Source organism: Bos indicus, chromosome 28, assembly GCF_029378745.1.
Source record: "Bos indicus isolate NIAB-ARS_2022 breed Sahiwal x Tharparkar chromosome 28, NIAB-ARS_B.indTharparkar_mat_pri_1.0, whole genome shotgun sequence".
NCBI lineage: Eukaryota > Metazoa > Chordata > Mammalia > Artiodactyla > Bovidae > Bos > Bos indicus.
Window position 1 is genome coordinate 24,685,051 of NC_091787.1, and position 12,478 is coordinate 24,697,528.

The 12,478-nt window shown below is 41.3% G+C and overlaps 1 protein-coding gene across 4 annotated transcripts in view; it reads left to right on the forward strand.

The window, feature by feature from the left end:
- MYPN (myopalladin) overlaps positions 1-12,478 on the forward strand; it is a 113,776-nt gene that overhangs the window by 42,988 nt on the left and 58,310 nt on the right. For all 4 annotated transcript variants that reach the window (XM_070782191.1, XM_070782190.1, XM_070782189.1 and 1 more), the window contains 2 exons: positions 5,535-5,710; positions 8,850-8,901. In XM_070782191.1, the coding sequence (XP_070638292.1) occupies positions 8,894-8,901 (8 nt within the window). In that variant the 5' untranslated portion in view covers positions 5,535-5,710; positions 8,850-8,893. The remainder of the gene's footprint in view (positions 1-5,534; positions 5,711-8,849; positions 8,902-12,478) is intronic.

Consider the following 12,478-nt stretch of genomic DNA (forward strand, 5'->3'; position numbering starts at 1 on the left):
GAAAACACAGTGACCACTCATCAGCTTTATGCTGCTAAAGCACCAACAATTTTACCCATTGTGGCTTTTGCACCATCAGTGTAAATATCAACACAGTGAAAAGGCAAATAGTATCTTAGTATTATATGAAAATAGTTTTGTCTTCATAGAAAGTGAAAAGAACCACTGTAATATGCTTATAAACCACAATTGCTTGGTATGTTAATGCTATTTTTTCTTGACTTCCTGTTCCAGAAGATGGTGGGTTAGCACCCCTTCACCAAACCAGAACTTCCGTTGTTCCTTCCTTCATTGCCTCATATCACACTGTTGTTTTAAAAATTTTTAATGTATAACTTCTTGTCACTATGTAAGTATCATTTTCTGCCAAATCCAATAGGGAGAAGTGACTGTTTTCTTGCCTGTACAACTTTTTTCACCTGGAGTTGATGACTATTGTTTTTATGTGCTTGGCTCTCTGGTCTTGTCACAATTTGTCTCAGTTTTCCAATACCTTTGTAAAACATGTCCTATTAACAAATAGTCTGTTCCATGCAGTTAAGCCACCAAGCCCATTTGTTTTTTCCCTGGAGAAACTCTGCCTGAAACCCCTTTTCCTCTTGCTCCAATATGGAGCAGCTGCTCATGCAGCCAACAACTCAGCCTTCATCCTAGGGCATCTCTTAACTGCTCAGAGGAAAGGATGCGGCCTGCTGTGGGAATATAAATACTCATTTTTTCAACCTGAAATCAGTGACCCTATTTTAAGCTCTGTATCTCCTCCCCTATTCTTAGTGTTTCCACCAAACTTGCATCTTCAAATCCTGTAACTTTCTGGGGTTCTACTGCACAAATCGCCTTCTTCTCAATGACATCCCCAAGCAGGCACCTGGTATTCAGATTTTTCACCTCTCCTGGCTTCTCATTCTGCTTTCCACCTTTCAAAAGTGATTGAGGCCTCAGGTCTGCTCTTGTCTCCCTCCTCATTCTTTTGGTCCTTGTGATTTTTTTAAATCCCTTTAAAAATCTCCTTTATTCTCATGTTAGGGTCATTGTCAGTGGAAATGTTTGTCTGGATGCTCACTATTTGTATTTACAACTACACATACTCTGAGGGTGTGCTCCTACAAGTTCCATGGGGTCTTGCTGAGACTGATGCTCTGGGAGACTTAGGGACCCATTTCAGCAGCTGCATGCACCTCTGCTGCCACAACAGAGCAAACACTGGCATAGGATTTAATGAAAGCAAATAAAGTACTCACAAAATATTAATGATCAATTATTTCCATCATTTGTTCTTTCAACTAATCCAACACGTATTTTCTGCATACCTACTACTATGTGCTAAGATGTTGTCATAGGTGTGGGATTATATTCATAAGACTGATAAGATCCTCTAATGGACTTTACAGCTTAGTAGGAGAAGCAAACGATAACAAAATAAGCAAGTATGTAAGATAATTTCAGATGATAATAAGTGCTGTGAGGATAACACAAGAGAATAATGTGATGGTGTCTGAGGATAAAGAAGCTACATTAGGAAGAGAATATGACATTTGAACTGAGGCCTGACTGATGAGAAGGGCCTGTTTTTATAAAGACTGGGGGATAAGGATTTTAGGAAGTACAAATATCCTAATATGGAGAGTAGTTTAATATGTTCAGAGAATAGGAAAAAGACCAGTGTGGTTGCAACATAGTGAAGGGAGAATGATGGGAGAGGAGATCCAGAAGTAAAAGAAGGCAGGTTTGGATATTATCCCAAGTAGAAGTGTTAATTGAAACTAAGGGATGAGACAATGGCCAAAAGAGAGAATGTATAGAAAACTGTCCGAGCTTGTCAGGTACCATCTCTACACACAAAGGAGCTTAAAATTTAGTGAAACTGGTGAGACAAATTCTCCCAAATCAAGAATAATCAAGATCAGATCAGATCAGATCAGTCGCTCAGTCGTGTCTGACTCTTTGCGACCCCATGAATCGCAGCACACCAGGCCTCCCTGTCCATCACCAACTCCCGGAGTTCACCCAGACTCACGTCCATCAAGTCAGTGATGCCATCCAGCCATCTCATCCTCTGGCGTCCCCTTCTCCTCCTGCCTCCAATCCCTCCCAGCATCAGAGTCTTTTCCAATGAGTCAACTCTTCACATGAGGTGGCCAAAGTACTGGAGTTTCAGCTTCAGCATCATTCCTTCCAAAGAAATCCCAGGGCTGATCTCCTTCAGAATGGACTGGTTGGATCTCCTTGCAGTCCAAGGGACTCTCAAGAGTCTTCTCCAACACACAGTTCAAAAGCATCAATTCTTCGGCGCTCAGCCTTCTTCACAGTCCAACTCTCACATCCATACATGACCACAGGAAAAACCGTAGTCTTGACTAGACGAACCTTTGTTGGCAAAGTAATGTCTCTGCTTTTGAATATACTATCTAGGTTGGTCATAACTTTCCTTCCAAGGAGTAAGTGTCTTTTAATTTCATGGCTAAGAATAATCAAAGACAGTGTATAATCAAGACTTGCATGACATAATATAGGTTTTTTAAAAAAGTAAAGTGACAAAAAAAAAAAAAAGGTAAGGTAACAATCACTGAGAATTGACGGTAAAAGGTGCTTTGCATAGGAGGTGATATCTGAGCCAAACTAATGGATGAGTTATATTTACAGTAGCTGAAAGGTGAGGAAGAGAATCTCAGAAAGAGACAAACATGAATAGAGGCTTGAATGTAGAGGTGAATATAATGTATTTATTGAACAGCAGAGGAAAGTTTATCTCTTGAGAAGTCATTGAATAGGTGAGTTTTCTTAAACGTGCTTTAGAATCTTGCTTTACAAACAGTGGGAGGGAAAGGTTCAGGCATTGAATGGTTAGATCTGAAATTACAAGAAAGATTAGCAATTGCCAGGACTCCTTCATTCTTGCCATTAAATAATGGTAATGCCTCCTCCCCAATTACTTCTTATGATGATGCTGATTAATAATTATTACTTAAATATGGAAACAATTATAAAAGGGGTACACTGAGACATCTCACATTTGTCTTCATTCATCTTGTTTCCCCTCACCCCAATAGGAAGCCACTTTGATTTTCACTTTATTCTTTTAGTTTTCTTTATGTATATGCAAACAACATGGCTATATCTGATTTTTTGCCCCTGGGTTGACATCCTTGTGCTACTGTAACAGAGCACCACAAACTAGATGGCTTTCACAGCAGAAATGTACTGTCTCACAGCTCTAGAGGCTAGGCGTCTGGAATCAAAACATCAGCAGGGCCGTGCTCCATCTGAGATTCCAAGTGGACTCCTTCCTAGTCTTTTCTAGCTTCTGGTGGCGGCGTTCCTTGGCGTTCCTTGGCATTCCTTGACTTGCAGCTGCATCACTCCAGTTTCTACCTGTGTTATCATGTCATTCTCCCTATATGTCACTGTCCTCACTTGAAGTTGTTCTCTTCTTGAAGAACTCCACTCATATTGGATTAGGGCTATGCTAATAACTTCTTCATAACTTGATTTTATCTGCAAAGACCTTATTTCCAAATAAGGCCATATTCCCAAGTACTTAGGACTTCAACATATCTTTCGGTGGGGGAATAATTCAATGCATAACAACCCACAATTCTTATACAAAAGCTAACCCTCTCCATGTACTATTTCATACCTTACTGTTAAATTCTTAACTATGTATCTTCAGGTTCTTTCCATATGAGTACATAGTGATCTTTTCCATTCTCTTTCTAGAGCTGCATAGCGCTCTATTACGAGGCTGTTCCAGAGTTTCATCAGTCCCCTAGTGATAGACACTTGGGTCGTTTCCAACCTTATGCTATTTAAATAAGTAACCTACACATTTGTCATTTTGTATGTATGCAAGTGTATCTGTAGGCTTTTTTGGTGGCTCAGTGGTAAAGAATCGGCCTGCCAATACAGAAGACACAGGTTTGAACCCTGGGTCAGGAAGAGGCCCTGGAGAAGGAAATGGAAACCCACTTCAGTATTCTTGCCCAGGAAATGCCATGGACAGGGGAGCCTGACAGGCTACAGTCCATTGGGTCACAAAAGAGTTGGATACGACTTTGCGAATAAACAACAAGTGTAACTGTATGACAGATTCCACAAGTGGGACTATTGAGTCAAAGGATAAATGTAATCTGTAAATTTGGTAGACACTGCCATATTTTCATAGGGGTTGTATTGCATTCCTACTAGCAGTGTATGGGGAGTGGTTAAACTTTCAGGCTTTTGCCAATCAATATCATGAACAATGATATTTCCATGTAGTTTATTTATTATTTGACTGTGCTGCATCTTCATTGCTATGGAGGCTTTTCTCTAGTTGTGGTGAGTGGAGGCTACTCATTTTGGTGGCTTCTTTTGCTGCAGAGCACAGGCTTTAGAGCATTCAGACTTCAGCAGCTGCGGCATGTGGGCTCAAAACAGTTGGGGCTCCTGGGTTCTAGAACACAGGCTCAGTAGTTGTGGCACCCAGACTTTAATAACCCAATGGCATGTGGGATCTTCCTGGACCAGGGATGGAGCCCCTGTCTCCTGCATTGGCTGGTGGATTCATTATCACTGAGCCACCAGTGAAACCCCTATCTCCATGTGATTTTAATGTCTTTTCCTCTTATTATGTACCTTCACATCTTAAACATTATTTTATGCATTACTTAGCAATGGCACCTCACTCCAGTACTGTTGCCCAGAAAATCCCATGGATGGAGGAGCCTGGTAGGCTGCAGTCCATGGAGTCGCTAAGAGTCGGACACGACTGAGCAACTTCACTTTCATTTTCGACTTTCATGCATTGGAGAAGGAAATGGCAACCCACTCCAGTGTTCTTGCCTGGAGAGTCCCATGGACGGAGAAGCTTGGTGGGCTGCAGTCCACGGGGTCGCACAGAGTCGGACACGACTGACTCGACTTGCAGTAGTAATAGTGCAAACTTCTGGTGAAAAACTTTCATAATAAAAATTTCTAACCTCAAGTATATACATCACAATAAAATACCTTAACATATAGAAATACATTTAACTTAGGTTATTTGCCAGAGTTGGGTCACTCCTAGGAAAATACGAGCCAGCCCCCTTATCTGATGATTCAAGTAACCAATCAAAATAACTTTCATTTAGCTAGGTCTGATGCAATTTTGTAGTAGGGAATGAGTGTTCAACTTTAACTTCACAAACCTTTAATATTCCTTAGATTCCTTCCAAATAAGCTAAAGTAGCACTTACTGAATGCATACTATAGAATGCTGTAGGTGAAGTTCCACATCAAAGACCCTGCTCTCCGTGGTTGGCAGTGTTCGAAATCTCTTCATCTTCTTTTGGTTGTATCATTCTTAATAGGAGCTGCTTTCTAATTTCCTGAATATAATGTCACCGTGACTTGAATCCTGCCAGCTCTTCTCATTGTTACAACCAAATTATACCATAATACTGGGTCGTTTAATGTTTTGACTCCAAGTTTGCCGCAATTTTCTTCTTAGGGAACATCTGGAGCCATTTATGTTATTACTTCTCACATTTCAATCATGCCGATATTCTTCCTTGCAGGTGGTACTGTGAAGGCAAGGAGCTTGAAAATTCCCCAGACATTCACATCATCCAGGCAGGAAATCTGCACTCACTGACCATTGCTGAAGCCTTTGAAGAGGACACTGGACGTTATTCCTGCTTTGCTTCTAACATCTATGGGACAGATTCAACTTCCGCTGAGATTTACATAGAAGGTAAAGCAAAATACTCTTGGAGCATGGTACTTACTAATAAGATATATAGTTATAATAAATAAGTTAAATACATACATAATAAATATTTATTAAGGGCTTTCTCTACCACACACTCTTCAGTGAGGAAAACAGCAGTGAGACAAATAGACAAAAATCCCCAGGTTCATGGACAGATGGCAATAACACTGTCATAGGAGAGAAAATAAATGAGATAAACAAAATATATACTTATGTGAGATACATGAAATAGTTCTAATACAAATTCAATGTGTGTGTGTGTGTGTGTGTGTGTGTGTGTGTGTGTGTGTATGATAAGGAAGATGGTTCTCACACCAACAAACAATTTTTCATGGCACCAATTTGGTTTCCTACAATTTAACTCAGTTCTGACCCAGCTACCTGGAGATAGGGTCAGATCCAACAAGTTAAGAGCTCAGTCCCACAGGACTGCTCCTACCCCACTTCAGATGCCAATCACAGGGAGTAGGTGCCCAGGTCACCCACAACATCTGTCTGACTTGGCTACAAATCCGAGGTTCTCACAACCCCCTTTTCAGGTTCAATTAATTTGTTAGAGTTGCTCACAGAACTCAGGGAAACACTTACTTACGTTTGCCAGTTTACTATAGGGTGTGATAAAGGATACACGTGATCAGCCAGGTGAAGTGATACACAGGGAGAGGTGTGGGAGGCTCCTGAGCACAGGGGTTCTGCCACTGGGAAGTCGCCGTGTGCGGTCCTCCTAGTGTGCTTGTGTTCATCAACCTGGAAGTTCTCCAAACCCCACACTACTGGGACTTTAAGGAGGTGTTCTCACACAGGCATGATCAACTCTTAACTCCATTTCTGGCCCTCCTCCCTTCTCTGGAGTACGATGTGGTAGAATTGAAAATTCCAAGCTTCTAATCACCGTAGGGATTTCCAGGTGGTGCCAATGGTAGAGAACCCGTCTGCCAGTGCAGAAGATAAAAGAGACATTGGTTCAATCCCTGGGTTGGAAAGATCTCCTGGAAGAGGGCATGGCAACCCACTCTGGTATTCTTGCCTGGAGAATCCTTTGGACAGACGAACCTGCTGGGTTACAGTCCACAGGATCACAGAGAGGCGGACATAACACAGCTTAGCACACACACATACAATCACAGCTTGGTCTTCTGGGTGACCAGCCCCCATCCAGAAACCACCCAAAGTCACCTCATTGGAACGAAGGTGCTCCCAGTGCTCTCATCACTTAGGAATTTATTAGAGTTTTAGAAGCCCTGAGTCAGAGACAGGGTTAAAGACAAATATTAGAGCAAGAGATGCTCTTAAGTGCTCATCACTTAGGGGATTATACGGGTTTTAGGAGCTCTGTGCCAGGAATCAGGGGCAGAGAGGAAAATTTATGTTTTCTGTTATCTTACAGTATATATGAGCACTATGACAGGAAGTAGAAGGGATAGGAAGTGTGTGAATGCACACATGCCTGTGTGTGTGCGCGTGTGTGTACAGAGTGCAGTACAAGACCGAACTTACCCTATGACATATAAATGAAGACCTGAAGGAAGTGAGGGAGTGAGTCACAGGGATATTCAAAGGAAGAGTACTCTAGGGAGTGAAATCAGCCAACGTAGTGGCTCAGAAGAGGGAGTGTGCATGTCTTAGGTACAGAGATGAGCAGGTCAGAAGTTCAGGATGGGGTGGAGGTGGGAGGAGGCAGTGAGAAGATCACGTAGGTCCTCACGGGTCACTGCAAGGACCTGGCTTTTCCTCTGAGATAGGAGGCTCTGAAGGATTCCAGGCAGAGTTGTAATATGATCTGACTTAGTTTTTAACAGGGTCACTCTGGCTCCCAGCTGAAAATATACCAAAAGGAGTCAAACATAGAAGCAGGAAGACCATCTCGGAGCCTTGGAAAGGCATTAATATCAGTACCAAACTTATATGACTAATTTTAGGGAGGAATCAATTTATGTACCTTATATATCAACCTAAGTTTTTGATCCTGTTTCCTCTCATCTTCTGTGTTTTTCCTGGGAGCCACTCTTCAGTACTTTTATCATCTATTATACCTTATGCATGCCTTGCTTTTAGCACTTAAATATTGTGTTCTTATGATATTAAGGTTAGAACTGTCTCATTCTTCTTTATATCTCTAATATCTTATGTAGTACCAGGTACATAGTGGTTATTTAATAAACTTTTATTGAATAGATTGGAGAAGGAAATGGCAACCCATTCCAGTATTCTTGCCTGGAAAATCTCATGGATGGAGCCTGGTAGGCTACAGTCCATGGGGTCGCAAAGAGTCAGACACGACTGAGCGACTTCACTTCACCTCACTTCACTTATTGAATAGATATATGAATAATGACACTAAAAATGAATAATACATAAATAGATGTTATATTTTTTCATCCTCAAATTTTTGGAGTACATAAATACCTCCAGATTTAGTTTTGTGATATCTTCCTAGAATTCACTATATTAAGAAACAAATCAGGGATCAAAGCTCTGCTAGCAGTGCTGAGATTCGATTGCTGATTTTTAAAAATTTTTGGCAGCAGAGCTTCAAATATTCCCATCTCCCAAGATGAAGAGTGACTTGTTAATATTAGTACTGGACGGAAGGGCATCCACCTACACCTACAATGTTTGGAATCTAATGTAATCCCTTCTTTTATTTAATCTGTGTAGGCCAAGAGCAAGAGGATTTATGGACAATACAGAATGTCTGCAAACACTGCTCTGTTAAGCTAAAGGTGTCAGCAGGTGTTTTATATAAAAGAACCCACAGAATTTGGGCCAGTTAATTTGTTTTTCTTTTATTTTTTGGCCACACCTCATGGCATGTGGGATCTTAGTTCCCTGACCAGGGATTGAACTGGTGCCTAACTGCAATGGAATCACAGCATCTTAACCACTAGACTGCCAGGGAAATCCCCGGACCAGTTAATTTGAATTCTGTCACTAACTAGGCATGTGACCTGAGCAAGCACTTCAACTACTTAGGGTATAGTTTCTTATCTGTAAAATGGGTGTTAGTTCAGGGAATCACTGAGTTTATTTCTAGGTCTAAACTTCCATAAATCTTCAAATGCCTAGGAGCTGGTTTAAGAAATTATCTTTACAATTACATGACTTGTTTTTATTTTTCCAGGGGTTTCTTCTTCAGACTCAGAAGGGGACCCTAATAAGGACGAAATGAATCGGTAATTCCATTTTCTATCTTATTTAGCATCCTCAGGTCCTGAGAAAACTGCTAATTGTTTAGTAGAACTTGAAGAGTGGGGCTGCAGGGTATGACATCAGAAAAAAAAAATGAGTGACTTTGGGTAAAAAGCTATTTCTTTGCTTGTTGTTGCTTAAAAGATTAGTGTTCCCAATGTTTTAAAAATGAAATATCACCTATAAAACACCATCATACTTATATCTAAAGAATAAGAACAAATAACTCAGTGGTCCAAAAAAAATCGTGTTTTCTGACTAAAGAATAGTACTCAAAATAACACACAATCTGGTGAACCAAAAATATATGTATAAGTTATCTGGGCAAGTCATAACCTTTTTGCTAAAGTATTGGGTACTGAACAAAGTTACATTACTTTCCACAACCGTTGGCTAAGCACCTACTCTGTACCTATAGAGGAGCACTGTATCAAGTGCTTCACTAGATACACTGGGTACTAAGAAAAATCAGATGCTTCCTGCCTTCAAGAAGCTCACAGCCTAGTAGAAAGAAATATACATATAGCAAATATAGCAAAAAATGTACACCATGTATATAGACATTAAGAGTAATAAAGTATAATAGACTGTGACAGACCCATGTGCAGGGTTTAAGGATTTGACACAAAGGACCCCTTATTGCTTGGGGAGGGAAGGAGATCAGGAAAGGTGTCACAGAGCTGGGGACCCTAAGCTGGCTCTTAAAAGAACAGTAGGTGGAGATTCCCAAACAAGAGAGGAAAGGGTGTTTCAGGCAGAGGAAATTGTGGACAGAAAGCATAGGAACTAGAAACAGCCGTCTCTTGAGACTTTCTGAAACATAGGCAATGTCTGAAAGAGTAAGGAGTTGTTAACTGAATTTGCATATTCTATCCTCTTCCACAGAGGGCAAGCTCCTTAAGGGTAGAAATCATGACTTATTCTTCAAACTGGGGAGTGGTGGTGGGGGTAGGGAGTATGCCTATCTTAGGCTTCCCTCGTGACTCAGATGCTAAAGAATCTGCCTGCAAAGTAGGAGATCCAGGTTCAGTCCCTGGGTCGGGAAGATCCTCTGGAGAAGGAAATGGCTATCCACTCCAGTATTCTTGCATGGAGAATCCCGTGGACAGAGGAGCCTGGTGGGCTACAGTCCATGGGGTCACAGAGTCGGACATGACTAAGCAACTAACACACACATGTCTACTTTGGAATGGTAAACTGCTTTTAGCTTTTGTTCACATATGAAAACTTATAACCAGAGTAAATTATTTCTCCCTTTAACCTTCTTCCTTGTCATTCCCATGGCTTCAGTTCAGTTTTTTCTTCATTCCTCTCCCTTTATGCCAATCACCTCTTTATAGGTGCTCCAATCTTTTTCTCTCTTTTATAGTTTCCAAACTACCCAGTTAAAAGATCATTCTGAGCTTATCATTTTCTTGACTTAAAAAAGTATTGTCTATTGGAAAATAAAAATCAAACAAAACAAGCAAAAACATTAAAAAAAAATCTCAACACGGGCATACAAAACTTTATTCACTAGAGTATCAGTCAGGCTTTCCTGCCCCTCCTCAACCATTCTCCCGCCTCAGGCTCTCTACACAGCTGCCATTTCATTCTGTTCACTTTGCTAAGATTGCTCTATCACTTCTGCCTGGCAAACTCTTATTTATCCTCCAAAACCCAGTCAAGTCACATAATAAGCTCCTTCTCCACTGCACATCACTCGTTCCTCAAGGCTCTCATAACACGGCTTGCAAGCCTAATGGGTATGAATTTGACATACAAACTTAAATAAGAAATATCTCATTTGTTCATTTTCTTTAAATCTACTTGTGGTAGTTAGGATTTAGCTCCAGTTGGGTATAAATAGAGACCCCAAATAACAGTAACTTAAATAAGACAAATATTTTTCTCCTTTACATAAAAAATATGAATTTGGCTGGTAAAACAGCTCCACCTTGCACTGGACTCCAGTCTGCTTCCAGCTTTCTGCCTCCTTCCAAGATGCAGCCTCATCTTCTCAGTCTAAGATTGAAAGGAATAAAGGACATACCTAACCTCCTTTTTAAGGTCATCTCTCTTAAATTACATACAGCACTATCCTTCATTTCCCATGACCAGAATGTGGCCACAGTTAGCATCAAGGAGGGTTGGGAAATGCAATCTTTTTTTGGAGTAGCCATGGAAAGAAATCAGGGATTCTGTTATTGTAGAAGAAGAAAATGGATGCTTCAGGAAAACTAATAGCCTCTACACCATAAAATGATTCTGCTTCTGAGACCCCACTCTACCTGGCTCTGGGAAAATATTCAGTCATTATTGGTGTCCCTTTTGCTGCCAAAGCTTCTCTTGTGGCTCAGCTGGTAAAGAATGCACCTGCAATGCGGGAGACCTGGATTCAATCCCTGGGTTGGGAAGATCCCCTGGAGAAGGGAAAGGCTACCCACTCCAGGATCCTGGCCTGGAGAATTCCATGGACTGTACAGTCTACCGGGTCACAAAGAGTCGGACACAACTTGCAGTTTCACTTTCAGTTTTGCCTCCAACATTGAGCAAAGATTCCTGAGATATAGACAGATACAGACACAGACATAGATACAGATATATAGTGTGGTATTAAACATTGCTCTAAGCATCTTCTCTGGTGACTCAGATGGTAAAGAATCTGCCTGCAATGCAGGAGACCCAGGTTCAATCCCTGGGTCGGGAAGATACCATGGAGAAGGGAACAGCAGCCCACTCTAGTGTTCTTGCCTGGGAAATCCCATAGACAGAGGAGCCTGGCAGGCTATACAGTCCATGGGGTCACAAAGGGTCGGACACAACTGAGCAACTAACACACACACTAAGCATCTTACATGAATTACCTTATTTTACCCTGTGAGGTAAGAATTATTATTTCCTCATTTTATATATGTGGAAGCTAAGGCAAAGAGAGGTAACATACAGACAAAAGAGGAGCCTATCCTGACATCGGTCATCTACCCCCACAGATTAGGGTGAGAAGCCTATGTCCCAGATCTCAAGGTCCCTTCAAGTCCTGACATGCTTAGGGACTGATATGGTTAGCAAGACTGGGAGCCTTTAATCAAAGGATTGCCATTCTGTCTGGACTCAGGTTCTCTCTCTTGTTAGGTTCTCTGGTAAGATACCCAGACCTCTCTCTTTCCCACAACAAAACTGAAATAATCTCCCCTCTGCAGACTTCTCAAGAATACTTTCTGGCTCCCCTGCCCTTCAAACAATCTCTTTAATTTAATTTGTGTAAACATGAAGAGCTCGTTGTCTTGGGCGATTTCTGCTGTTTGCCACATCAAAATCCCAGAAGCAAAAATGTACAAAGCCTGGCCTCCTCCTTGGAATGGGAGGGGGAAGACAAACACAGAGAGCAACAACAAAACAAACCTCAAAAAAGTTTTTGCACGTGCACTGTCATAGCCCTTGTCTTGAATCTCAGCAATGAACACGTTTGAGTCCCCAGCTCTGCGAACGGCAGTGAACTCAAGGACAGAACTGGCGTCTTATCATCTTCCTGTTTACATTGCCTAACAGAGTGTACAGCAGAGAAGCCCTCAATAAACG